The following is a 26,371-nucleotide window of genomic DNA, read 5'->3' on the forward strand; positions in this document are numbered from 1 at the left end:
CCATCGTTCTCAGCATCTGCGGCATTAAACCTGGTGGGACACGCAGAACTTGTTGCCAATGCAGGAGGTCCAGACCCCCTCTCCTCCGGGGATTCTGATTCAGCGGATGTGAGGGTGGAGGCAGAGTCTCTTGTTTAACCATCAGCCAGGTGATCTCGGAGGTGAGTATGTTAAATTACCTTAAGGAGACACAGTGGTAGCTGATTTATACCCATTAGAACACAGGAAGGCAAGTACAGTGATCGTACCCTCGTACAACAAATGAGGAACGAACCAAGCTGAGTTCAGTGACCAGCCCAAGGCCACATGGCCGGTACAGAACAGAGCTGAGATTTAACCCAGGCCTGGGGACCTCTGAGCCTGTGCTTCTAAACCCATACTTCCTATGGCCACGCACTGAGGGTGGAGCGAAAGTCCAACAGCTCATTGCTGTGTTCTCAGGCCTGGGGACTGACCTCTCTAGTGACTTTCCACCTGCAGGTGCCTCGAAGTGCTGGGAGAACAATAGGGCAGCGGTGGAAGGAGCACTGAAGGGCTGGGGTGGGAGACTGGGAAATAGTGAACATTGAGCCCGAAAGGCCTGCGTCCAGTTCCTGACCCACATCTGCCAGCTGTGTGACCCTGGACAAATAGCTTAACGTGTCTGAGCCTCCGTTTCTTCATCTGTGAACTGGCTGTCGAGGTACCATGTGGTTGAGCTGCTGTGACAGGAGAGGGATAGTGCAGGGCATGTGTGGCATGTGGCAGTGCTCAGTAAACGGTGACTGTGGGTGACAGCCCTGCGCTTGGATTCGGAGGCTGGCTCAGGTCCCAGCTGACACTGAACAGGTGTGACCTGGGTCAGTTGCCTGCTCTCAGAGCTCCACCTGGTAGAAGAGACAGTAGACCTGCCCAGTCTACCTCAAGGCTTATTAGAAGAATGAGATGGAATTATGTGTGTGAGGGTATCTGATGGAGCTGAAAAGTGGTCCATTAATGGACACTGTTATTTTAATTCCAGGCTACTTGCAATAACTAAGAAACCTCCATGAATCTTTCTAAAGCCCAATGTGGAGATCAGGTGAGGAGAACTGTCAGCATCAGCAACAGGCCTCCTCCTCCAGGAAGCCCTCCCTAATGCCCCAGGTTGGTGAGGGATCCCACCTCTATGCCGTCAAATCACCCAGGGCTGAGCTCTGTACCAGCCCCTTTCACTTCCTGAAACAGCCTCCTTTCTTCTCTACTTTCCCGCCCCTCCCCCACTACCACTCCCTCCATAGCCAGGCCTGTGGGAAATTCATCTCTGCAGGCCCAGACCAGGGGTCAGCCAAGGTGGAAGAGCCTGATGTTTGGATTTCACCTCACTGGGAGGTTCCACAATGTTTGCTTTCTAGGTAAGTTTTCTCCAGAGAGTGGAAAGTAAGGTGTGAGGGTTACTTTGTGTCAACTTGAGCACAGCATGGCAAGCCTGGATTAAACACTGTTTCTGGGTGTCTGTGAGGGTGTTTCCGGGTGAGATTAACATTAAGTAGGTCACCCTCCACGGTGTAAGTGGGTTTACGCAATCCATTGAGGGCCTGAACAGGACAAAAAGCAGAGGAAGGAGGAATTCACCCTTTTGTCCTGACACTGCCTGCACTGGGATATCTCATCCCCTGCCCTTGGACTGGGATTCACACCATCAGCTTCCCCTGGTTCTCAGGCTTTTGGACTCAGAAAAAATTACACCACCAGCTTTCCTGGGTCTCCTGCTTGCAGATGGCAGATCATGGGACTTCTCAGCCTCCCTAATCTTGTGAGCCAATTCCTATAATTAATTAATATATCTATATCTATATATCTCCTGTTTCTCTAGAGAATTCTAATATGACATCTTATCACGTTTTTAGAGAAAGTGTTTAAGTGAAAAGGCAAAACTTTGTGCTCTTCCTCCTGTCCCTCTGAAATATTTGGATATGGGCAAAGACCACTTGGGGACCTCCTACCATCTACCCACCCCAAACCCAAGAAAATGCTTCTCTCTCACCTTCCATCATAATTCACCTGTCCTCACCCCATCCTCTCAAGGGCCTTTATCTAACTCTGCTAGGATGTGTGATCAGAAGGACGGTTAGCTCTTCAAAAGAATTCATTTGTACTCACACCCACGAAGAGGGCAAAAATTAAATAGACAATGACAAGTGCTGGGGAGAATGTGGAGAAACTGGAATCCTCCGATACTGCTAGTGGGAATGTAAAATAGTGCAGCCACTTTGGAAAATTTTGGCAGTTCCTCAAAAGGTTAGCTATAGATTTACCACGTGACCCACCAATTCCCTCCCAGCAATATACTAAAAAAAAAAAAACTTATATCCACACAAAAACTTTTATAGGAATGTTCATGGCAGCATTCTTTTTAATATCCAAAAAGTGGAAAAAAACCAAAAATCCATCAACTGAAGAATGAATAAAATGTGGCATATGCAGTACAATGGGATATTTGGCCGTAAAAAGGAATGAAGTCCCGATACATGCCACAACCTGGATGAACCTTGAAAACATTATGCAAAGTGAGAGAAGCTAGTCACAAAAGACCACATTTTGTATGATTCTATTTATATGAAATATCCAGAATAGGTCAATCTGCAGGGAGAGAAAGCAGATTTGTGGTTGCCAAGGGCTAAGGGCTTGGGCAGAAATAAGAAGTGACTGCTAATGGGTTTGGAGTTTCTTTTGGGGGTGATTGAAAATGTTCTAAAATTGACTGCTGCGGTGACGGTTGCACAACTCTGTGAATATACTAAAAACCAATGATTTGTACACTTAAATGGGTAAATGGTACGGTATGTGAATTCCATCTCCAATGAAGCTGTTTAAAGCAAAGAATATGTTTGCAATCACAGGAGGCCTTTCTCGTCTCAGCCAAAGGGCTTAACTCACGGGCTGGCGGGTGAGGGAGGGGATGTGAAGGAAGGGTAAGTAAGCTTGCTCACCGGGTGGGGTACTTCCACAGGGGGCTTCCTGGGAACCTTAGGTTTCCCTCATCGCTGGAATGGAGCCGCCAAGGACCCCCAGCCCGCACACACAGAAGTCACCAAAACACAAGACACGAAACACAGGAGCCAAAATGATCACTCCCACGCCTGTTCCTCGCAATCGCGCGTCACACTTTTATTGTTAATTTTCTTTACATGTCCTCTTCTGCAATCCAGACCCACGCTCGGAGACCTTCACTGACCAGCAAACACAGCTTTTTTTTAAAAAAACACCCCCCCCCCCATTTTCATGATTAGAACATTCGTGACAGTTTTCCTCACGGTCTGAGTGCTGGAGGCTGACCAGCACGTTCACACGTGCAAAACATGAATGTTCCCCAGGCCTCACAACGTTTTCCAGAACTCGCCACTGGCTGAAGGTGACTTTCCAAGCTTGGGGTTCGTGGACCTCCCTCGCTGCTGAAAGGAAAAACACCCTCAAGAACTGAGAGGCCGGGGTACGGTTCACGAGTGTCAACACTGAGGGGACAAAAATCGTCTTGTTAGGTTAAGGAACAGCCCCAGATTTTCATGCTTGTGGAGGGTTAATTTTAGGAGTGGGCCAAAGGATTCCAGTTTGTGAGAATTTAAAACCAACCACGGTTTGTAGCTGGGTGGGAAACAGGAAAACTGTGACGTAGGGCAACGATCAGCGTTTTTCTGCCCGTGTGAGGCTCTCGTGAGACCTTCCTCCTGGACGGTTATCAAATCGCACACTGCAGCCAGTCGACCGATTCATTAAATAACACAAGTTATAAAACTTTAAAAATGGGGCATTTACAGTCAGGGACATAAATACATGCTTTTTAAAAGTGTCTACATACATATTTACAGAGTTGCAAGATCAACCATAGTAGCCCTGAAAAAAAGTCCCTTTTTTTTTTTTTTTTTTTTTTGCACGACCACTCTGAGGAGTTCCCTCCTTCCGCTTTGGGTTTGACGTATCACCATCCAAACTGGGGCTGAGAACACAGCGCCAAAGTGGTCTCAGACATCCTTGTCTGAGAGTCTGCCCCAAAGGCACAAAACCCAAGACCCTCACTGAACTGGGTCCAAACTCCTAGCTCAGCTCACCCGTTTCTCCGAGACATGGACTGTTCCATCAGAGATGGAGCCAGGTCCATCGTTCCCTGGCAGGCGATAGACGGCCTCCGGAAATCTCTTTTTCTCCCCCCTAGGCTTTTTAATCCTCCAGCTTACTTTTCATTTCCCAATTTCTGCTTGTTTGTTTCCCTTTTCAGCCAATTGGAGAAGCTCAGACCCTAAGGGTGTTGATGGTCCCACCAAGGGAGGCAAAGAAGAGCACACACGGGAGAGCTCCCCGCACCGCCCTCACAGCATCCTGTCCCCTGCCTCTCCCACGGGAGGAGCCGATCTATAAACGGAGATGAGGACTTTCTCCTGGACGCACAGGGCCTGACTGATGAGAAAGACAAATCTGGAAACGACTCGAGAGCCAGCGGCTCAGATTGCTCAGGCAAAGAAGGAAGTCTTCCAAGTGCAAGGGCCAAGGGGGATGATCACCAAGGCTCCGAAGTGTCTACACACCACGGATTCTCAGAGACACTGGGGGCGAGGGAAGGCAGGGGCGGGGCTGCCTGGAAGGGGAACTTGGCCTCTTCCTGAAGGCCTTCCCCGGACGGGGCTGGAGCTGACCCCTGGGCCAGACCCAAGTCCCCGCCGTGGCAAAAGACAACTGGAGAAGCAAAAAGCAGGATCAAGGAGCTCTTGGAAAATTGCATAGTAGGAGGGGCCCCAACCCAACAGGAAGGCTGAGCTGCAGAACATGGGCCAGGGGCTGCACCCAGGTGTCATCCACGGCGTGCAATCAGCTGCCTTCCTGCCTCCCTGGGGTTCGGGACCCTCATCTGAAGACCACAGGCGCACGCACACGCGCGCGCGCGCACACACACACGCACTCTCTCTCTCTTGCAGGCTCATGGATCTGGAATAGGTCGGTACTCCCTGGAGGCCAGAAGGCCAGTCCCTTTGGCTTCACTGATTCCAGGTCACTTCAGGTGCTGAGGAGAAAAAGAAAAGAAAAATAATAATGACGGCTACATATTCAGGGCCTACCCTGGGCTCTTCAACCATGATCCCTCTACTTCATTTTTCTAGTTAAACTATTTTTGGAAGTATACCACACGTATGGAAGAGTACGGCTTGACGAACTGTTAGTGAACACACCTGTGTAACCAACACCCAGATGGAGAAACAATTCGACCAATTGTCAGCCCCACCCAGGCCCCCTTCTAGGATACCCACCAACCCTCACCGCGCCCCCCTGCCAGGACAACCACTCTGCCAACCTCTATCACCATAGATTGATTTTACCCATTTTTTGACTTAAATAAATGGAACCAATCAATACATATCCTTTTGTGTTTGGCTTCTTCTGCATAACGTGTTTGTGAGATGCACCCATTTCGAGCACGTGGTTGTACTTCTTTCCCTTTCTCTGTTATAGGATTCTAGTGCAGGGTCAGGCCACTTCCATCTGCCTAGTCCCCTGCCCGTGCACAATTGGGTAGTTTCTAGTTTGGGGCCATCATGAGTAATGCCGCCAGAATGTTCTTATGTATGTCTAGAAGACGCATACAGTGCCCACGTGTACGTGTTTATGCCGAGTGGAAGGAAACTCTAGGCAGTAGGGTGTGCATATATAATATAGGAACATGTGGTGCACACGTGTATGCATTTCTGCTGAGTGTACCCCTAGCACTGTAACTGTTGGGCCCTGGGGAATGCATAGGGGCAGCTTCAGTAGACACTGCCAGACAGTTTTCCAAAGTAATTACACTGTCACTTCATTTCATGCTAATACTCAAAATGACCCTTGTGGCAGGTGACACACATCCCCATTTCAAATGGAAGAGACAGAGGCCCAGAGAGGAGAAGTAACTTTTACAAGGTCAGGCTGATGACCAGCAGTAGAGGTGGGACTTGAACCCAGGTCAAGCCCCCTCCAGAGCCTGTGTGTGCTCTCTGTTCCGAGGGAGCGGCTTAGCTCACATGCTTCCAACAAGGAAACCCCAGTCACGGTAGCTGGCACACAGCCAGGCACATGAGTGACTGTTTCATGACATTTGCTGCACTGGGTTGAATATGAGCCTGGAATTGCGCTGGGCCAAGTTCAGGGGCTCAGTTCTCTCACCCAGTGGACCTGGTCATCATTACTATTACTATTCTACTACTACTATCTACTATTATTATTACTACAACTACTACTAATATAATCATTCAGTGAGAACAATAATAATAGCAGAGCTGATCTATGGAAGAGTTATTCAATACTACATACCAGGCACTTTCCTATGTGCTTCTCATGTACACTAAGTCCCCTACATACAAACGAGTGCCATTCCAAGAGCGAGTTCGTAAGTCCAATTTGTTCCTAAGTCCGACAAAGTTAGCCTGGGTACCCAACTAACACAATCGGCTATATAGTACTGTACTGTAATGGGTTGATAATACTCTTCACACAAATAATACATAAAAAACAAACACACACAAAAACTAAAACATTTTTCGTCTCACAGTACAGTACCTTGGAAAGTACAATAGTACAGTGTAACAGCTGGCATTGCAGGGGCTGGCATCAAGTGAACAGGCAAGAGTTACTGATTGGAGGAGGGAGAAGAGGTGGGAGATGGTAGAGCTGAAGGATGGTCAGCAATAGGGGTACTACTGTACTCTATACAGTCTGTACAGTAAAGTTCACAAAAGCACAGCCACTTGCAGAGGATGCACGCACGTGACAATGTACGCCAGACACGTGAACTAACTTATGTGATTGGACATGCGAACGCACGTTCCCATCTTTGAAAGTTCGAAACTTGAAGGTTCACATGTAGGGGACTTACTGCACTAACCTACGCAATCTTGACAATATTCCCGTGAGAGAGGTACAGTCATCCCTCACTATCCACAGGGGGATTGGTTTCAGGACCCTCATGGATACCAAAATCCACAGATGCTCAAGTCCTTTATATAAAATGGTATAGTGTGATATTATTATTATTAACCCACTTTACAGACGGACGAATTGAAACACAGAGAAGTGAAGTACCTGCCAGGATTACTGGAGCCGGGATTCAACTCTAGAAAGTGTGCTCTTAACCACTACACTATGTCAGTTCCAACTCCCCAAGACCTCTTGATGGGGCTGGAAAGAGCTGCTTGCAGCGGAGCAGGGTGCCTTTGAGAGAGGGAGCCTCATGCCCGGTGGAGGCCTGCATGTGCCCCGCCCATCGAAGCAGAAGCAGCAGCAGGAGAAGGACACAGAGACGGGCCAGCGTGGAGCGCTCTGCATTCCCCTGGTTTGGTGTGGCTAGTATATGTGAGTCCCCTGTGGGTCATGGGGTGAGATCCAAAAAAGAAGCCATCTTGCCAGCCCCCCACCTGAGAGGCAGCCCTCCAGGAAGGAGACCCCAGCAGCAGGTGCTGTGGCTGGACCACTGGGACTGGAGCTGAGGGGAGGTCGGCAGAGGCTGAGCCAGAGGGGCGCTCTCCTATCTCGGAGACCCTCCACACACCCCACTCCTGCGACCCTGTGGGAGGGCCAGCACCGGGAAGTCTGCCCCAAGGCCGGCCAGTCTTAGCCAAAGGAACAGTGACAGCCAAGAGGAGGATCATGGCAGCAGCCAGACCAGTGAGAGGTGCCAGTCCCTGCCCTGGACCTCCCCTCCTAGACCCTAGGGCAGAAGTCCGGCTGGCCCCTTAGGATGGGAAAGAGACAGAGGCAAAATAGGATGTGCAATGGGAGTGTCAGGCTGGACGAGGCAACGTGGCACTTTGTTATACCTAAAAGTGAGCAGAGAGCTCTGGGCTTTGCCCGAGACGTCATGAGAGCGCAGAAAAGGGAGGCAGTGGAAGGCAGGTGCTGGAGAAAAGCCAAGCTCCTCTGTGTTGGTCCCCCCCTTGGGTCAGACTGTCCAGTAAGCTGGCCACAGAGCCTCTACCCCGGCAAGGGCAGCAGGATGAACGGCAGTCCTGGGTGCTTTGAGGATGTCATCCTTTCCTCAGAACAAACCCCAGAGCCTGTACAGTGGGCACAGACCACTTAAAATCCATCATCCATCTGGGCATCAGAAAGCTGATCCCAGGGCTGTCACTTGCCCCTCTGTGTCTCAGTTTCCTTCTCTGTAAAGTGAGGGTATCTGCCTACACATCCCTTCCGGTGCTAAAATCCTTTGCCGTGACATCTCAAAACATCATTTTGGAACTGTGTTAAACAGTGCTGTGGACTGAATTGTGTTCCCCACCACAATTGTACTCTAATCCCAAAAATGATAGTGTTTGGAGATGGGGCCTTTGGGAAGTGATTGGGCTTAAATGAGGTCATGTGGGTGGGGCCCTCATGATGGGATTAGTGCCCTTATAAGAAAAGACACCAGAGCCTCCTCACTTTGCCATGTGAGGACACAGCTAGAAGGCAGCATCTGCAAGCCAGAGAGCTCTCACCAGAACCCCACAATGCTGGCACCCCAATCTTGGCCTTCCAGCCTCCAGACCATAAGAAGTAAATGTCTGTTGCTTAAACCCCCCAGTCTGTGGTATTTTACTATGGCAGCCCAAGCAGACTAAGACAAATAGTATAAGGTGTTTAAAAAAAAAAAAGTCATTTTTTGAAATAATAAGTAGCACATACTTATTATACATACAAATTTAAAAATTAGGGAAAAAGTTAAATAAGATTTTAAGGAGCAATTTTCAGTCACTTTGAAAGTAAACTGTTGAGTTCTGAACATTCACTGTTGGTGAGTGAACAGGAGCTGTGAGCTGCAGATACAAATGAAATTGGACCTCTATTCATCCGAGCACCCAGCTTGGGAAGCTGCGCACATTTGAAACTAAGGGAAGAGAATCCATCTAGGGTTGAGCACGGGCCCCAGGGGAGGGCCTGAATCTGCAAGGCACGCTTACGGCTGAGACTGCAGTGGCCGACAGAAACACCCGGGTCTGGGCAGGAATCAGTCCAGCTGCACCCGCCTCTCCCTCAGGCTGCAAAGAACACCTGCTCTGAGCTGGAAGCCACACCCTGCCAGCCCATCATCATGAACGTCCACGCAGCTGCCAAAAGGATGATCCCAGGACACGCACGGGACCCAGAGTGGGGAACTGCACATCCTGGCTCTGCCTGCCGCTCTCCAGAAGACTCTAGCTGAGCCTCCTCTCCGGGGCCCAACCCTTCCAACTGTAAAGTGGGAGGGGGGATGGTCTCCTGGGCCGTCCAGTCCTGAGCACTGCAGCATCCACGCAACGTTGCTCCACTGCGCTCCGGACTTGGGCTCACCTCCCCTTTCAGGAGCTGGTGCCCAGGAGGTGGGCTCAGTGCCAGCTGCGCAGCACAAACTCTCTAGGGAAAGTGGGTTTTATTTCCACTCCCTTCCTGAGTGAACCCCCGGAGAAATAAGGCCAATCCCAGAAACTCCACCTGCTGTGGGAGAGAGGAGTGAGCGAGCTATCAAGGAGAGGAGAGGCGTGAGGGAGGAAGGCACGGCACAAAAGACCCCAGAGCTTCGGAATTCAGCCTATCTTGCCTTAAACAGCCGCGGTCTCATTCCAAGTGACCTTGGCCATGTTAAGCAGGGATCCATCCCCGAATCTGAGTGTGTCCCAGAGCCACGGGGCCACCTGCGAATGCAGATTCTCAGGCCCTGCTCACCAGCATGCTCGTTTAGTGAATTGGAGTGGGATCCTGGGGTCTGTATTTTTAACCGGTGCCCCAATCATGCTTGAGATGCTGGTCTCGGGGACACAACGAAAAAAGACATTCCATGTCACCAGCAGGGAAACCCAAGCCTGCTCAAGGTCACTGGCAAAGCCCGGCCCCCCAAGAGGAAAAGTCCAGCATCCACGAATGAATTCAGGTTTCACCATCAGAAAATCTGGAAGGAGACTTCTAGTCCCACATAAATCCAAGTTTTTATACTTTATGAATTAGTATTACTTCCACTTTCAAATACACTGTGGGAATAGGGACTCCATAGACCTTTTCTGGCCATAAAGCCGCTGAAGGTCTCAATTAAGTGCTGAGTATTATTGTCATTATTATTATTACAATAACGATCGCTAATACTGAGGCTTACCCGGTGCTTATCTGTGCGAAGCACTGTTCTAAGTGCTTTCATACATTTGACACTTGTAATTCTCACAGTCCTATGAAGTAGATACTACTGTCATCCCCATTTTATAGATGGGAAAACTGAGACTCAGAGAGACAGAGTAACTTGCTGAGGTCCCCCAGCCCGTAAGAGGCAGAGGTGGGATTTGAACCAGATGGTCCAGGGTCTACACTCTCAGCCACTATATACCCTCCCTGCAGGAAGGCCCCCTGCCCCACCTAGCACACCCCCTTCTCTCCTGCACAGCCCACCCCCAAATCCAAGCCCTGCCCCTCGGCCCCCAGAGCCACCGGAAGCTGCTCCACCCTCCGCGTACCTGTCAAGGAGCAGGCGAAGCATCTACTCTTTGAAGAGGGATCCCTGGAACTGGGCTGCAGCTGTGGCCTTGACATTCCTACACTGCCTGGTGATGTACGGGGCAGCTGGCGGAGGACATCGAGATGCCAGGCGGAGACTGTAGCTGTGTGGGGAGAGGAATAACACACAGCATCACCAGGAGCCCAGCCCGGTGGGTACCCAGACAGCACCCGGGAGGTCTCGTGCTGGCACCGCCTCTCCAGGCACCTTGAACAACCGGAGTGAGCGCCACCATGCTCTGCCCACCCCCTTCCCTCCACTCGGAGGCGATGGGCCGGCAGAAGCGTCCACAAGCGGGGTTCTGAGACACTGCACCGGGCAGGCCCGCCCTCAGGACCCCCACTGGATGGGCAGGCGAGCCAGGAATGGACACTGCTGTGCAGAGGGCAGCTTCACCGTTTCCCCGCCTGCCTCCCCGGGCACTATGCTCCCCGCAAAAGCATCTGGGGGGGGGGGTTCTGGTACCAAGTTACCACCGTCACCTACAGAAGGAAGAGGAAGTAGGTCCGGCTCCCCTCCAGGCTGGAACTCTGCACCTGGCACCTGTTCCGGCCTCACTGTGCGGAGAACTTTTGTGTCAGGGATCTCAGAGGGGGTATAAACCTGGATCCCTTGACCTGGTTTGGTCCTATTTGCTACTACAGCCCATTAAACTGGATTTCTTTTTCAGGAAAGCATTAATTTTTTTTTAAAGATAGACAATCCAGACCATTATTCCTCCCCTTCCTGCATCCAGCTAAGTCGTACTCACCTTCCAGATCCTAGCTGGAATATCACCTCCTCCAGGAAGACTTCCTTCTCTAACTCCTGGATGAGGTGTCCCTCCTGTGGGCTCCCACAGCCCCCCATGCTTGCCCATCACAGCCCTTGTTATATTGAATCACAATCACAGAATCGTGCATCTGCCTCCCTCAGGAGCTGTGAGATCTCAAGGTCAGGGCCCTTGTCCTGTTCGCTGCTGCAGCCCCGGCTTAGCATCACAAAAATAAATATTTGTTGAATAAGAACAACACATGTGGTGCCCAGCACTGTGCTAAATATTTTATGTATATCAACTATCTTACTCTTCCTACGAGATGGGTTCTCTGTTAGCCCTAATTTACAGACGGGGAAACAGAGGCACAGAGTGGTCAAGTAACTTGTCCCGGGTCCCAAGTCGGCCTCTCTAGATAGAAGAATGGAAGTGAGTGGGCGGGAAGGCAGGAAGGGCGACCCCTTCTGGGAACCTCGCCTGCTCCAGGGAGGGAGAAAGAGCTGGGAATGGGGTCCGTCTCAAAGCTGAAACATCAGGGTTTCAATTAGTGGTTCTCAACCAGGGCGTGGATTTGGCAATATCTGGAGACATTTGGGGTTGTCACATCTGAGGGGAGGGATGCTGCTACCCGGCATCTGGTGGACAGGGCCAGGGATGCTACTAAACATCTTTAAATGCACACAGGACGCCCCCATGACGACTGATCCGCCCAGATGTGAACGGTGCCACAGCTGACAAGGTAGCTCTCACACATACCTACAAGAATAGACGAATGTATAAACAGAACAACAAGGAAGGTGCCAGAGGGAAGATTTCTGTTCTCTCCACAGATGAGATCCCCTCTGAGGTCCTGGCTCTCAGTCATGGCTCCGGACTGCCCCTGCTTGAATTCCTCCCCGACACTGTGCGATCAGTCCCGAGCGAGATTCAAGGCGGAAAACTGAGACCCAAGGCTCGGTGGCAAGCTTGCGCCCCGGATGGACCAGAAGACCCATGAGGTGTGGCCTGCAGGGGGCACCTCAGGGTGAGCACGACGACGACCCCTCGGCCAGCCCACCCAACGCTGGGAGGGGACAGTCAGCTAGCTGCCAGGCTGCCCGGAAACACGGACGACCTGCACACCTTGTCCGGCTGAGGAATAAGGGACAGTCCTGGCACGTGGCAGGTCCCCCTACACTGTCCCCTCTCTGGGGCAACGTCTCCAGCAGGATGTAGCAGCTTTGGGGACGAACGGGCTGGCACCCTCAATTTCCATTTCATTCGTCTCACCATCATCACACATCTATGAAACATTCAAAAACCTAATCAGTCAAACAAAGACAACACCGTGGACCTCCCAGCCCTCTGCAGCTGCCGGGCATCTCCGCTCCCCTCTGCTCCGTTCCACCCTCCAGCTCCTGTGGCCGCACAGTCATCTCTACTCGGGAGCAGGCTTTCTCCCCAGTCTTAGTCGTCCACCTGGGTAGAGTGCTAATGGTCAGGGGCAAGGCCCCCGAAGGCAGGTGCCTCTCGCCACCCCTCACACACTGCCTGGCCCCATGCTGGACAACACAACAGCCGCTGTGATTCCCAAGTGCTGTGCCTGCTGTTATCTCCGGAGTCTACCAGCAGTCCAGGAGGTAGGAGGAACAAGTGATTTTATACCCATTTCACGGATGAGGAAACGGGGGCTCAGATAGATGGAGACTTTCCTGGGGGAGCAGAGCCCAGGTCTTTCAGCTCTATGGGCCACAATTTTGGAGGAGACCCCAAGTCACCACCTGGGTGTTTCCTTTAGGGACTGGGGTGGTGACGCCCAGCAGGACAGTCTCCTTCCTGATTGTGAAACCCTTTCTGTGGTCGGAGGACTTTGAGAGCCCAGCAGCTGTCTGAGGCTGAGAGGTGAGGTGCTAAGAAACCAGATATTCTCCAATCCTCAGCACAGTTACGCTTAACCCACAAGCACCTTGTGGTTCATGGTTCCCACTCACTGGCTGTATGACCTTGGCAAGCCATGGACCCTCTCTGAGCTACAGTTTCACCATCCACAAAACGGGAAGAGCAATTTTATTTCATAGGGTTATTATGACAATCAAGTCCAACATCAACTCGCATGGGGTTTTGACTGTGGCCGCTGTGGGGGTGGGCAGCAGTCATAAGCCCCGAGGAGGCAGCACAGCCGTCGGAGACCTGAGTGCGAGCTCCCATCCTCATACTCACTGGCTGTGTGACCCCGGGAAGGGCCTCCCTGCCTCCCGGCCTCCCAACCTCAGCTTCCTCATCTGTAAAATGGAGACAATCCCTGCAGCCTGCTGATGCAGAGCGGGGCTAGGAAGAGCCCCGGGGGACCAGGATACGGGGGCCCTTTGCCTTCTGAGAAGAATTCGGCACAAGGGGGATATTTCTGGAGGTGTGAGGGCAGGGGTCACCAGCACAGGGGATCCACCAGGGCCCTGCCAGCTCTGTCCGCCTTCCTCCCTCTCTTCTGCCACCCGGTCTGGTCTCCAGCAAGGCCCCCTCCCCACCCCCCCGCTGGCTCCCCTCCCATCTGTTCCCCCTCCCTAAGGTACAGCGGGGTGTGACATGTCCCTGCCGAAACTCAACCCCAGGCTCCTGGTGGGGACCGAGCTCTTCCACACACAGCCCGGCCCCGCCGACCTCCCATCCATCTTGCTCCTTCAGCTCCTGTCTCCCCGGCTCCGCAGGGCTTCCTTCGGCACATGCACGCGGAGCCCTCCTCCCCGTGGCCTCACTAGAGGCCCCGGCTACTCACTAGAGTCCGCTGGGGAGGCCTGGGCTGCTGCCGGACCTGTGACGTCAGAACCTCTGGGGTGGCATCGGGCATCAGCATCTTTAAGCTCCGCAGCGGTTCCAGTGTGGGACCAGGGCTGGGAACCAGTGCTCTGCAGATGCTCCCGGGCCCCGCCCCACTGACCTCTCAGCACACACCCCCGCCCCCTCCACGGGCCGTTCCACGTCATCTACGTGATTGCACGGTGCATGTGAGGCCAAGGAACCGAGCTGGGTCTGCTCGTCACAGCAGCCTTAACACCTCATTTTGAAGGCGTGGACAGCAAACCCCCAAAATGTAATGAATGAAGAGGTGATGATCCTAGATTCCAGACATCCCCGCTGCACAGGCTTCTCAGTCACGGAAATCTGAGCCCGTTCAGTGCGGGGGCCAGAACATGGGCTGAGTGGGGCCCCTTGAGCATCCTTCCTCACAGCCTGGTAAAATGGATAACACTCATGATCCTGAATCCAGGGCATCGAGAAAGGGCTGGACAGTCACTTCTTCACTGTCAGAAACCCTCCAGAGTCTGAAGGCACTGAAAGGCAGGGCTGTTCCATTCCTGACCCTCGAGGGTGTCATTTAGGCTTCCTCGGTCCATTCCTGCAGACCCTGCCCTGAAGGCTCCCCAACATAGTCACGCCCCCCCCCCCCCCCGCTCCAAGTCCTTGCTCAAGGGCCTCCTCCTCAGCAAGCCTCCCTCCCAGCTGCCCTATTTGAAATTGCAAACACCCTACCCTGCAACTCCAGCCTCGAGTCCATTTCTCTGTCTTTCTTGTATTTACTGCACCAACACACTCGGTGTCTACCTGGCTGTTCGTTTTCTGGCTCCACTGGAGGTGTTTTGTCCCACGTCCCCCGCACCTAGACCCGCGGCTGGCACACAGTAGGGAGCCTTTCATTATTTGCTGTATGGATGGCGTGTCCACTACCTGCCAGGTGCTTTGCCAAGGAAGCTTTGGTGAATGACACAGAGGTCGTTACCTTTCACAGTCTGCGTGTGACTCAGCGATGCCTAGAGGGAAAAACTCTCATTTTCAGATGCCGGTGCGAGGCTGAGACTGGGGCCTCTGGGCCTCCAGTTCTTGCTCAGCCCCCAGTGGTTTCTGGTAAAGGAGGCATCCGATACACTGGACTACACACGACAAACAAAACTGAAGCAGCAGGAGGGAAGGCCAGGGTCGGGGAGAAGATGGGGAAAAAGGGGATGTGGGGGAGGTCCCAGTGTGGGGCCCGAGCAGAGAGAGGGATGCAAGGACCTGGCGAGGATCTAACAGGGTTGGTTTGTCTGCGAGGGGTGTCTGCACGAGGTAATGAGTCACAGGGGAAGGAGGTCAGCACCTCAACTGGAGCTCGCCCTCACTGGGCCCTGGGGAGCTGGGGACAAGGTGACGTCACGGATCAGGGCCCACACCTGGCCTCTCATCTCGGGGTCGTCCCGGGGGCAGGGGATGCTGGGGCCAGGGAGATGAAGTAGTGACAACACAAACTAAGGAGTGCCTAAGAAAAATGAGCAAAGGCTGCCGATCACTGAATAGATCATTTAATGACACGAAAAGGCAATTCACAGAGAAACCCAAAGCTGAGGCATATGCAGAGACGCCTGGCCGCCCTGCGACTGTCCAAGAAGAGCAGTTCACACGAGAGGCCGCTTTCACAGGGCAGACGGGGGACAGGTGCCGTACGGGTGTTACCCGCAGGTGAGGGAACGTGAGTGGGATGAGGACACCCCCGGTTCCCCGACACTTGGGCAGGCCGTGCCCACCTGCCCCCACCTCCTGAGAGCATCTTCTCACTTGCCTGGAACGTCAGGGACGTAAGAGTGGGCAGAGGGGAGGGTCGCATCCTTCTGGGCAGCAAGGTGACGTGACCCGATGCGGCCGCTGTGCTGGGCACGGATTGCAGGATAGCAAAGAACGGAAATGGGGAGACCAGTTGGTCAAGCAAGAGATGATGGAGGCGGAGGATGCAGAGGAGTGAGAAGTGGAATCAGGACACATTTTGGAACTGGGTGTCAGGGTCAGGGCAGCACTGAGGCAGTCTAGATGGAGTCCAGGGTGGGATGGTTTGTTTGACCGAGAAGGGGACGATGGCAGGAGAAGACTTTGTGGGGAGAACCGTTTTGAAAAGATTACATTTGAAACGTTCATTACACACCCAAGGGAGAAATCAAGAGGGCGGGTTAAATGAAACTGATGAATTTGGGACGGGTCAGCATTTAGGGGGGCTGGACAGGCTCACCCAGGGGAGGGGAGATGGGGGCGGGTCCAGGGACTGAGGATGGGATGCAGAGGGGCAGGGGGTGATGTGAGAGCGGTGTCCACGGTGACACATATTTCAAGGAAGAGGGAGAATTAACAGTGTCTGACGCTGCCGACACGTTCAGGAAGACAGAGAGAACCAGCCACGGTATTTAGCTGCCTAGAGGCTGCTGGTAACCTTAGTAACAGCAGCTTCCAGGACATGGTGGAGACAAATGCCTGAGAGAAGTGAGTTCAAGAGAGACGGGGAGGAGAGGAACTGCAGCAGGGGCTCAGAGAACCCCACCGAGGAGTTTTTAGGTCAAGGGGAGGGGCTGCCAGCTCCGGGATACACTCTCCAGGGCGCGCGCTCCGGGGTGCCTCCCCACCATGCTCCCTGCCAGGCTGCCTGGGCGCTCTGAGCGGAGACCCTGCCTGTGTCCCCGCCTTCCACCTCTTCCCCTGCATATGAGTCAGGAGGGGCCTCGTGGAATGCAACGCCCAGAGCTGGTTAGGCCACACGGCCGCCGCGGCGTCTTACATAACTCTCCACAAATTCTGAGAGAGCAAATCATTTGAAGTTGGCGTCTGAGGTTCAGGACTTTTGCAGGAGGCAAGGGAGAGGCAAAGGGCGTGTGAGCCGACGTCAAAGGCGAGACAAGCTGAGATGATACTGACGCTCCCTGGAGGTGGGTGAAGCCCCAGGTGGGAGCTCGCGGGAGCCACCTCCTGCTTCCTGGCACCTGCCACTGCCAGGAACGGTCGTCGGCATCCAAGCAGGCTCCACCCTCTGCTCCAGGAAGGCCCCTTGCACTCAAATGGGTCTCCCAGGCTGGGAGTCGGGGGTGGGAGTAGTGACACAGCCCTGGGATGCAGGAGCCCGAACTTCAGCCCTTGAACCACCGATAACGTGCTGTGTGGCCTCTGGAAAATGCCACCACCTCTCTGAGCCAGGGTAGTCTTGCTTGCAAAATGAGGATGTCAAACAAGGAAAAAAAGGTAATAGCGTCATTTACACAGGTGCCTACTGTACACCGGGAGTTACTGCAGGTGCTTCACTCCCGGAAGCAGGACAGTGATGACCTGCATCTCACAGAGGAGGAGACGGAAGCCTAGAGAGGTGAGGAGGCCCATGTCCACACTCTATCAGCCAACAGGGTGCGGCCAAGACCTGAATCCAAGACCACCTGACACCAAAGCCTGGGCCCCCTCCCAGACACAGTCCCTGTAGTGATGGGGATCAAAAAGCTCTTTTCCATATTCCAAAAAGCCTGATGGGGTGGCTGTCTGCCCACAGAAGAGTCACACAAGCCGCCCACGAAGCCAGGAAGCAGTTCTGGGTGGAACTGGGGGTCTGGGGGTCTCACTGGCATCACCTCGAGACATGAGAACAATCCCTGTGCCCGCTCCACTCCTCAGACTTGCCGGTTCTGATTTAGCTGGTTTGGAGTCCAGGCACTGGGAGTTTTAAAAGCCAACTCTGAGAGCAGCCACTGGTCTGGACCCATCTACTCAAAGTGTGGTCCGCGGACCAGCATCGGCAGTCCCTGGGGGCTGGTCAGCAATACACTACTCAGCCCCCACCTGACCTCCCGAGTCACAATCTGCATTTTAACAAGATCCCTGGAGAGGCACCTGTGCACTGAAACCGGGGGAGCGTGGGGCTGGGAGAAACCTTCAGCAGTCAGGTGCAGGCGGCGTGCTATAGGTGGTGGCCTGGTTCTTAAGTCTGGGGCAGGACCCCGTCCGTGCCTAGTGAAGTTTTATAGGGAAAGCCTTGGCAGTGTGCGGGCTGAGAAGAGGGAAATGAATGTGGTCCTTGAGGGATGGGGCAGAGGTTCGAAACCACTGGCCTGGGCAGTCGCCGTGGTCCCTCAGCTAACGCATGAAGGGTCGGCATCGCGGGCCCTCGTAGCTTAGGTGGTTTTTCCATTTAATGTTCCCTTAACCACGTGAGATGGCTTATTGTGCCCTCTTATGGCCGAGGGGACAGTTGCACAGGGAGGTGAAGTAACTCCTTTTAGGTCACAGAGAGCCGTGAATAGAAAGGAAAGAGAGAGAGGAAGAAAGGAAGGCAGGATTCACAGGAATCTGACCCCAGAGCTGAAGTCCGCTCCGCAGATAGTCTGCTCCTCTCATCAGCCCTGAGGGAGGCTGCTGGTTGGCCTCCGTGCATCCAAAAAACCAATCACATACCTTCCTCCTGGGGCTTTAACGCCAGGTTCCTAGGTCTTCATGAGTCCCCCAAACCTGTTTGGCTTGAACTCCAAACACCAAGCATGTGACAGCTCGTGACACAAGCCGGTCAACAGGAAGGCTGGCCTGGCCCGCGATGACCTTGGCCAAAGGAAGTTTCCCAGCAGGGAGATCCCAGCCGGGGCTGCTTCCAGCCCTGCCAGGACAAGCAAGGGGCAGGGGACCCCAGAGGCCAAGCAAGCAGCCCTTCACTCTCAGATGAGGCCAATGAACCAGAGCGAGGTGGTCACCTGCTCAAGGTCACACAGCAAGTTGTTCTTGGGAAGGAGTGGGGCGGGGGGGGGGACATGCCTGGTCGCACTGCTTTTTGGGGGACACTGATGATGGAGAGGAAGGGCAGTGAGGGGCCCCTGTGGACTTGGGCAAAAGCAATCCTGGGAGGCAGTTGCCCTTCTCAGCATGGCCCAGGCGAGGGTACTTCCAGCTCTGTCCCTGCCTCCCACTGGGGACTCGACCCTGGAGAGTACAGGGTGACTCTATTCACTTCTCACCCACCTGCCCACCTGCCACCAGGCCTGGCACCAGGAGGTGCTCAGAGAAGGTTCCCTGAACAATAAGTGGCAAACCAGGAGCCGGGCTCCCAATGAAGCCCAAGCCCAACTGTGCCCGGCTGTGTCTCTCCAAGACCAAATCATCCAAGGCAGCAGCTTCCCGGAAGGTTACTCTCACCACCAAGGCCCCACTCAAACCAGGGTCCTCAACAGACCCTCCCCGCTCCACTTGGTGCAGTGGGTCACGTCTGGAGGACGTCACACCTGCAGGAGAAGTCACACAGCCTGTGAGGTACAAACTGGGGGTGAGGAGTCCTGACTGGAGGGAGGAGTGAGCCCCTCGGGCAGACCCAGCTCTGCCCCTGGCTGTGTCTCTGCCCCTGACTGCCCTTCTCCCCGGGAACCACTTGGTTCTAGCCCAGATGCCGGCCCTTCTCTTTCCCTCCAACTGAGCCGAAACGGTCTGCTTTCTTCAAAAGGAAACTTCTAAGAACGGGGGGGGGGGGGAAGCCAAAAAGAAAACAGAAACAAATACAAGCGTGACAAGACCGATGGATGCAGAGCAAACAGATTCCAACTCGGGACAGAAGGGACTGATGGGTCTCCCACGAAGTCCAGACGGGAAAGCTCTTTTAAATAACAAGATTCTATAAGAACACTAAGATTTAATGATTACGAACACTTCATCTTTTAAAGCTGTCTTAGGCCAAAGAAGTTAAACTCCAGGGACAAACCCTTGCACGGTTTGGAGCTGCTGGGACTGAGAGTCTCAGAAGCCCTATGAGGCATCTGCCCTGATCACAGGATTTCTAAAACTTGATGTCTGGTGCCCCTCCAAGGATGCCAGCGAGAAGAGGTGGCTGCCTTGATGGAAAGCCTTGTGGGAGCTCAGGGGGCTCTGTGCTACCCAAGGCGTCTAGACCAGTCTGTCCTGGGAGGCCTGGGCATGCTGGCTGGCAGGGCATCCCAGACGCAGGGCTGGCACAGCTACACGGAAGACACACTTGCTACGCGCCTGAACCAGATGTGAGTCAGCGGGTGGCAAGGCTGACCAAAGGGCAGGGGCGCCGTGCGCTGTGGGCCTGGAGGCCTCTTCCTCGAGGTGCAGGGGGTTGGATACAGAGGCTGCCCCTGCACCTTCTCCCCATCCCTGCCCCGAGAACCCCAAAGCCCTCACCCCGAATCCCAGCTGACCTCAAACAGGTTGTCAGGTAGTCATGGCTGGGACAGTTCACCCTTTTATTTTTTACAGAGCGGGAGACAGAGGCAGCCTGTAGATGCTAAATGACTTGGACCCGGGTCGCCTGATTCCACCCTGGGCTGCTCGGGCCTCGCCAGGATCTCGCAGTCCTTTAGGTTTGGAAACCGCTCAGTTGCAGGGGCCTCTCAAACAGGCTCCCTCCCTGCAGGGGACAGACACCGCCCAGCCAGACACTCCTGGGAAACCCACCAACTCACAGCCAGGCGGTGGCAGACGTGGAATGAAACCCCTCCTGATTTTCCTTCCTTGTTACCAGCATTTCCCAAGCCAGGTTTGGTGGAAGGTTTGCCCAGATGTTGCACAGGTCGTCCTCATTACCGTGCGCATCACAGCAGCTAGCGTTTCCGTGCTGCCTACATGTGGAGCACAGTGCCCACCGCCTGACATGGAATAACAAATGGAGTCTCCACGAGACCTCTATGAGATGGGTACTGCTGCAGTTGACACATGAGGAACAAAGGCACAGAGAGGTTCGGCAGCTTGTGCAACAACACACAGCTGGCAAGCAGCAGTGGGAGGACGGAAGCCAGAGCCATTTGTTTACTCCAGAGCACGGGCTCATGCAGTGAGACATGTCTCTGCAGGATTTCTGAGAGTTTCATGTGCCCACAGGCAGTGTAAATTCCCAGGAAGAGGACACAGGCTGTCATTTACCCCATGTATCTGATAACAGTGTATTGACCGACTGCTCTGTGCCAGGTACCGTGGGGTACAGCGGCGTGCCGACAGACGTGATCTCTGAAGGCACAATGACAATTCTGCAAGGGGATGGCGTGGGCTGTGCTGAGCCTCAGGGGGGGCCCTTTAAGCACCCAGAAGCTTTTGTTTTTGTAATTTAGTCTTTTTGGACAGAAAAGTTCTAAGATCAGCCATATGAAGCAACGTGTCCTGAATCTGATTTAGCGAGAATGCTCATCAGATTGGGAGCCAGATTTCCAACTCTGTACACATACACGTGGCGTCATGTGCCGACAGGGAGAGGTGTCCTCCGGCCTATTAAGGTGAGTCAGCCTTCCTGTCCACATGCTAAACAAGACCGGGCATTCCCGTGATTATCAGTACACCAAGCACCTGTTATACACCTGACCCCGTGCTAGGCACTGGGGATATAGCAGTGAAGCAAACAGATCTGGTCTCTAGAACACTGGGGCGTGTGTTCTAGAAGGGGAAGGCAGCTACCTGCATAATACATAAATAAATACAAAATTACAAAGTGTGATTAGCAGGAAGGAAGAAAAACAGGCTACCAGAGCTCAGAATAAGGGACTTGCCCGCAGAAACACCGTGTAAACAGTGTGTGTGTGTGTGTGTGTGTGTGTGTGTGTGTGTGTGTGCGCGCGCGCGCGTTCGTGTTCTGTGGAACATATGGAACACATTTTGGGATTGGCTTCACTTTACCATGTTGTCCTTTGCTTTACTTATTTGGGGGTGGGAGGGACGGGAAGGAAAAGAAAGCACAGAACGTGTAACTTACTTTACCCCCAGAAAGAAAAGAGACAGGATTTCTAGAAGGGGTCATTTCTGTCTCTGAAGGCCACTCCTCGGGGATGGAGAAGGCATTGTTACCACCTACCCTCACCCCCAAATCTCTCCCGCCCTCTTTGCTGTGCCTGAGTCTCAAGGCAAGTTATACACAAGGGGATTTGGGGAGTTTGCAAGTGGGAACAGGACTGGGGTAAGAGTTCATCGAGTCTCTGCCTCAGGCCTTTATCTGAACCGTGAACAACAGATCTGGTTACACGGGGTCTCTTACTTGTTCCAGGAAGCTGGTCTGAGAGTTTGGGAACAGCTGAGGAACAGCCTTGCATTTTCATGGGGTCTCCTTGGCTTGCCGCAGATGGTTTTTCAGGTGGAAACAGCCCACCACCTGGAGGAGTGGAAGCAAAGTCGGGGATGATTGTGATGTGTCTACCTGGACAAGTCAAGGGGGCCATTTCCAGCAGCGCTACAGACCCCAAAATGGTGAAGAGGAAAGCTACTTAGAACTGCAAAGCACAGAGTGCCTACTCAAGTCCAGGGGAGGAGCCTTCAGCCCACGAAGGTCTCCTCCATCCCATGTCACAGCTGTGCCATTCACACCTCAGCCCAGGACACTGCCAAGGCTCTTCCAAATCTCTCCAGCCTCTCACACTAGAGCTCCCCCAGCCTCAATTCTTGGGCTGCTTCTCTTCAGCTGCACTCACTCCCTTGGGGAGGCCAACCTCATGGTTTTCAGTATCATGTGTACTCTGAGGACTCCCAAATTTACATTTCCCCCTGGGTCCCTTCCTCTGAAACTCAAACCTGTGTATTCAACTACCCTCCCCATGAGTGTCTAATGGCAGCTCAAGCGTAACACGCCCCCAAACTGAATTCAGCACACACGTACCCCACAAACTGGTTCCATCACCTCATCACTGAATGGCAACTCCATCCATCTGGGCGAGGAGGCAGAAACATGTCATCATCCTCGATTTCTCTCTTTCATCCAGTCCTCAGCAAATCTTGTGGCTCTGCCCTCAAAACACATCCAGAGTTCCGCTGCTGCTCACCAGCCCCACTGCTACGCTCCAGTCCAACCACCATCATTTCTCACCTGGTTTACTGTGCTCACCTCCTAGTCTGTATTTCTATTCTTGGGCCCGTTCAGCCTATTCTTAACACATCAGCCAGAGTGATTCTTTTAAAAGGCAAGTCATACCGTATTACTCCGCCCCTCAAAACCCTGCAATGAATCGCACTCACTCAGGATAAAAGCCAAGTCTTCCCAAGGGCTGCAAGTGCCAATATAAATTGGCCCCTCGTCACCTCCCTGACCTCATCTCCTAGTTCTCTCCCCGGCCTGGCTCCCCTGAGCACACCACGGATGTGTCGACCTCAGGACCTTTGCACTTGCCATTCCCTCTAAGTGTTTTCATCCCCTGTGTCCACAGGGTTGCTTCCCCTCTCCCTTCCCCACCACCCCCATTTCTCTCTCTCTCTCTATATATAGCCCCTTTACAGTCAGGCTACATTTACATGGTAGCCCCCATTTTCACGTTCGTAGTCTCTACTCCCCCTTCCCTGTTTTACTTCTCTCCACAGCATTCACCATCTGACATTCCATATAGCTACTTGCTTGTTCATTGTCAGTCTCCCCCCACTAGGATGTGAGGTCCATGAGGGTGGGGAATCGTGTCGGTTTTGCTCACTTGCTACATCCTCCCGGAACAGTGCCTGGCACGTGACGGCAGGCGCTGGTCCCACGGTGAGTGTACGGATGAATAAATGAAGGAAGGAAGGGTCAAGGTCTACAGTCTTTCTTGACTAAATCACACCCAGAATGCATCATCTAGTTATTGTTTTCCACTTATTGTTTCAAGTGGGGCAAGAACTTAAATTTTTAAGAGCGATGTAAATGCAAAATGCTCCTATGTCTTTATGTGAATTTTTCATTGTTTCTCACCCCCACCTAACTGGACAGCAGTTTTTAAGTAAATTACTGTAAGCCTTTCTACACATTCAACTTGTTCTTCGTAAACAACTCTGTTCACATTTCATCAGTTTGGATATTTAATGAACTCATACACGTACAATAATAAATACTGGCATATTTGTTATTATGTTTATTATAAACATGGTTACGTTAACATTATTATTCAACGTTATTAAAACAGTGTCATAAACAGGTTTGGGAACAAATACAGCTGACTTTTGGCTGCATTTCACTTTACTACAGGGCACCGAAGGGCACGGGTATTCCCTGTGTCACTGGGGGAGTGAGGGGCATCCATGAACATGGCAGGTTGGTTAAACGAAAATCAACTGAGCCTCGACTGTATTTCATTTTATCCACAGTTGGTATTCTAACAACAGTTCAGAAAGATTTCTGGTACCACCCCACCCTCCCAGGCCCCGTCCTCTGCAAAACGCTCTCACGCCAATTACTCCTTAGGCCATGGTGAACACGCGGACTTGATGGTTGGGTGAATGTGTAAATGGGAGACCTCTGTTTCCTTCATCAAATGCTTGCATGTGGCCCTTTGACTCCGTCGGCTGGATCCCATTACGCAGCGGCTCTGACTCATGGGCGCGATGGAGAAACCGCCCAGGTGAGTGAGATGCGCCATGAGTCCAGTTTGGGCAACAGCCTTGTTCGGCACAGCCCAGTCAAGTGCGTGTGGCATCGTGAAATCAATCAGCATTTAGGCTCTAAGGGGGAGGCGTTCCTCATTTTGAGCAAAAATTAAAAAAACACGGAAGGGAAGCCATCCACGGCCATGTATGTGGGAGGCTCTACGAGAGAGGACTCCTTAGTAGATGTCAGGAAGTAAAGCTAGAGACAGAGGATGACCCCTATTTTCAGAGCCAAAAACTGGGGGAAAGGATTTAAAAATGTGAAGGAGTATCTGGATTGTCCTACCTCACGAAATTCAGGATGCTCGGTTATAATCGCAGACAGGCTGTGTGTGCACCGGTGTAGACCGGGCAGGGGGCGGGAGGTGTGGGGATATAATTTCACCAATACCTTTGGTTAACGAGCTGTAGCGCACAATTCCCTTTGACGGGCTTTCACTACACATTCTTAACCTTGAGGACCGTGCCCCCAGGCAGCAACCCTTTAAGACCAATTGTAATTAACTATCCACCAAATAACCGAGTCTTTTCTTTCAACCTGATCTTAATTGATCATTTACTTATCCAAGTGATGCTCTCTATTCAGCTGCTAACAGTTAATTGCTCCCCAAATACACATTTTAAGCCCTAAAGTCGTAAGGTGGGATCAGATGAGAGGTCACTGAAGTGGAGTGGTGGCTTTGGCTCCATTATTCCCAGAGGTTTCTTCCTTTCTTTTTATTCCACAGATACTAAGTACCTACTGTGTGCTAGGTGCTGGGGTAGAGTGAACACACACCAACAGGGCACTGTGCGATAACCAGGCTTGTCCTAGTGAATGACCTAAGGTCATATATTCCCCTCAAAAAGATACACAAAGAGCAACAATGCAAGGCAGGGAACCCTCAAGTCCACCTTGGCTCTGACACTCAGAAGTGACCCTAACTCTTGAGCGACCCTGGCTCATCTGTCACAGCATGGTGATATACAAGCGAAGTGTACTGAGAACTGAAAAAATGTTATGAGTATATGAAAGAGACTGTTAATAAGCAAAGGAAAATAATTTAAAATGAAGACCGGAAGCAAATAAAAATGATGGTATGTGGTGACACCATGTCATTTTTTTTCCCCCTTTATAAGAACCATAAGGGAACTCTGAAGTCTGGGTAAGACTCATTGGAGAAGCTAATAAAAATGAAGATTTCAGAGACCCACTCCCAGAGGTGATGGTTTAGTAGGTCTGAAATTCTTAAGAAGGCTCCCAGGTGGTTTTTTGATGTAGGTGGTCCACTAACATCCTGGGGAGATAATCCAAACTAGGGTCCCTTCACACACCTGGGAACACAGACAGGAAATGTACTTCCTTGGCCTGAAATTAACAATACCTACTGGACCAGCAAACTACTCTCCCCTCTGAGCACCTGCCCAACATGATTCAGGACATCACCTTAATACAACACCTGCTGCTGGCTGGCACCAATGGGCTGTATCTGTAATTTTTTAGTTTTAAGGACATAAGAACGTATCGGAGTCTACATGTCAATTATAGTATCTGACACCAATTTATTTAGGTGCATCCAAAGAGGCTCGTGCGTGAAGGCGAAGTTAACACAGACTTCTCACCAGACTCACTCGTAAAATTCATTCAAAGGAGCCTAAACGTGAATGAAGAAGATACGAGGATAAAACACCTATAAGCTATGCGTTGGCTGCCAGAGAAATTCTAAAAAAGTTCTGGAGGAATACTGTGAACGAAAGGGGAAAATCCAATCCACGAGCAGGTCCAGCAGCCTGGGAGGCAAGTACTGGGATGGAACAAACCTCCAGGCATATCCTTACAGATTTAACCACTTTTGAGCACTTAGCACCAAATAAAATATTCATCCCAAATACAGATTACAGGACAGAGGTATCTGGGAAAGCGAAGCAGGCTATTCTATTTCAGAATTAAGGTGCTTCCCCCGGGCGACAAACCTTTGCTGAGGAAGTAACTGTGTGCATCATCACCCAAACTTTCCTTTTATTCTCTCCACACGTAGAACATTTGC

The 26,371-nt window shown here is 52.2% G+C and overlaps 1 protein-coding gene across 2 annotated transcripts in view; it reads right to left on the reverse strand.

The window, feature by feature from the left end:
- Positions 1 to 3,113: 3,113 nt before the first annotated feature.
- Positions 3,114 to 26,371, reverse strand: part of PRDM2 (PR/SET domain 2) — a 118,362-nt gene continuing 95,104 nt past the window's right edge. For both annotated transcript variants that reach the window (XM_082648628.1, XM_082648627.1), the window contains 2 exons: positions 10,437 to 10,580; positions 3,114 to 5,014 (listed from right to left, as the gene is read on the reverse strand). In XM_082648628.1, the coding sequence (XP_082504754.1) occupies positions 10,460 to 10,580 (121 nt within the window). In that variant the 3' untranslated portion in view covers positions 3,114 to 5,014; positions 10,437 to 10,459. The remainder of the gene's footprint in view (positions 5,015 to 10,436; positions 10,581 to 26,371) is intronic.

This window comes from Grampus griseus (assembly GCF_964374135.1).
Source record: "Grampus griseus genome assembly, chromosome: 1".
NCBI classification, from domain to species: Eukaryota; Metazoa; Chordata; class Mammalia; order Artiodactyla; family Delphinidae; genus Grampus; species Grampus griseus.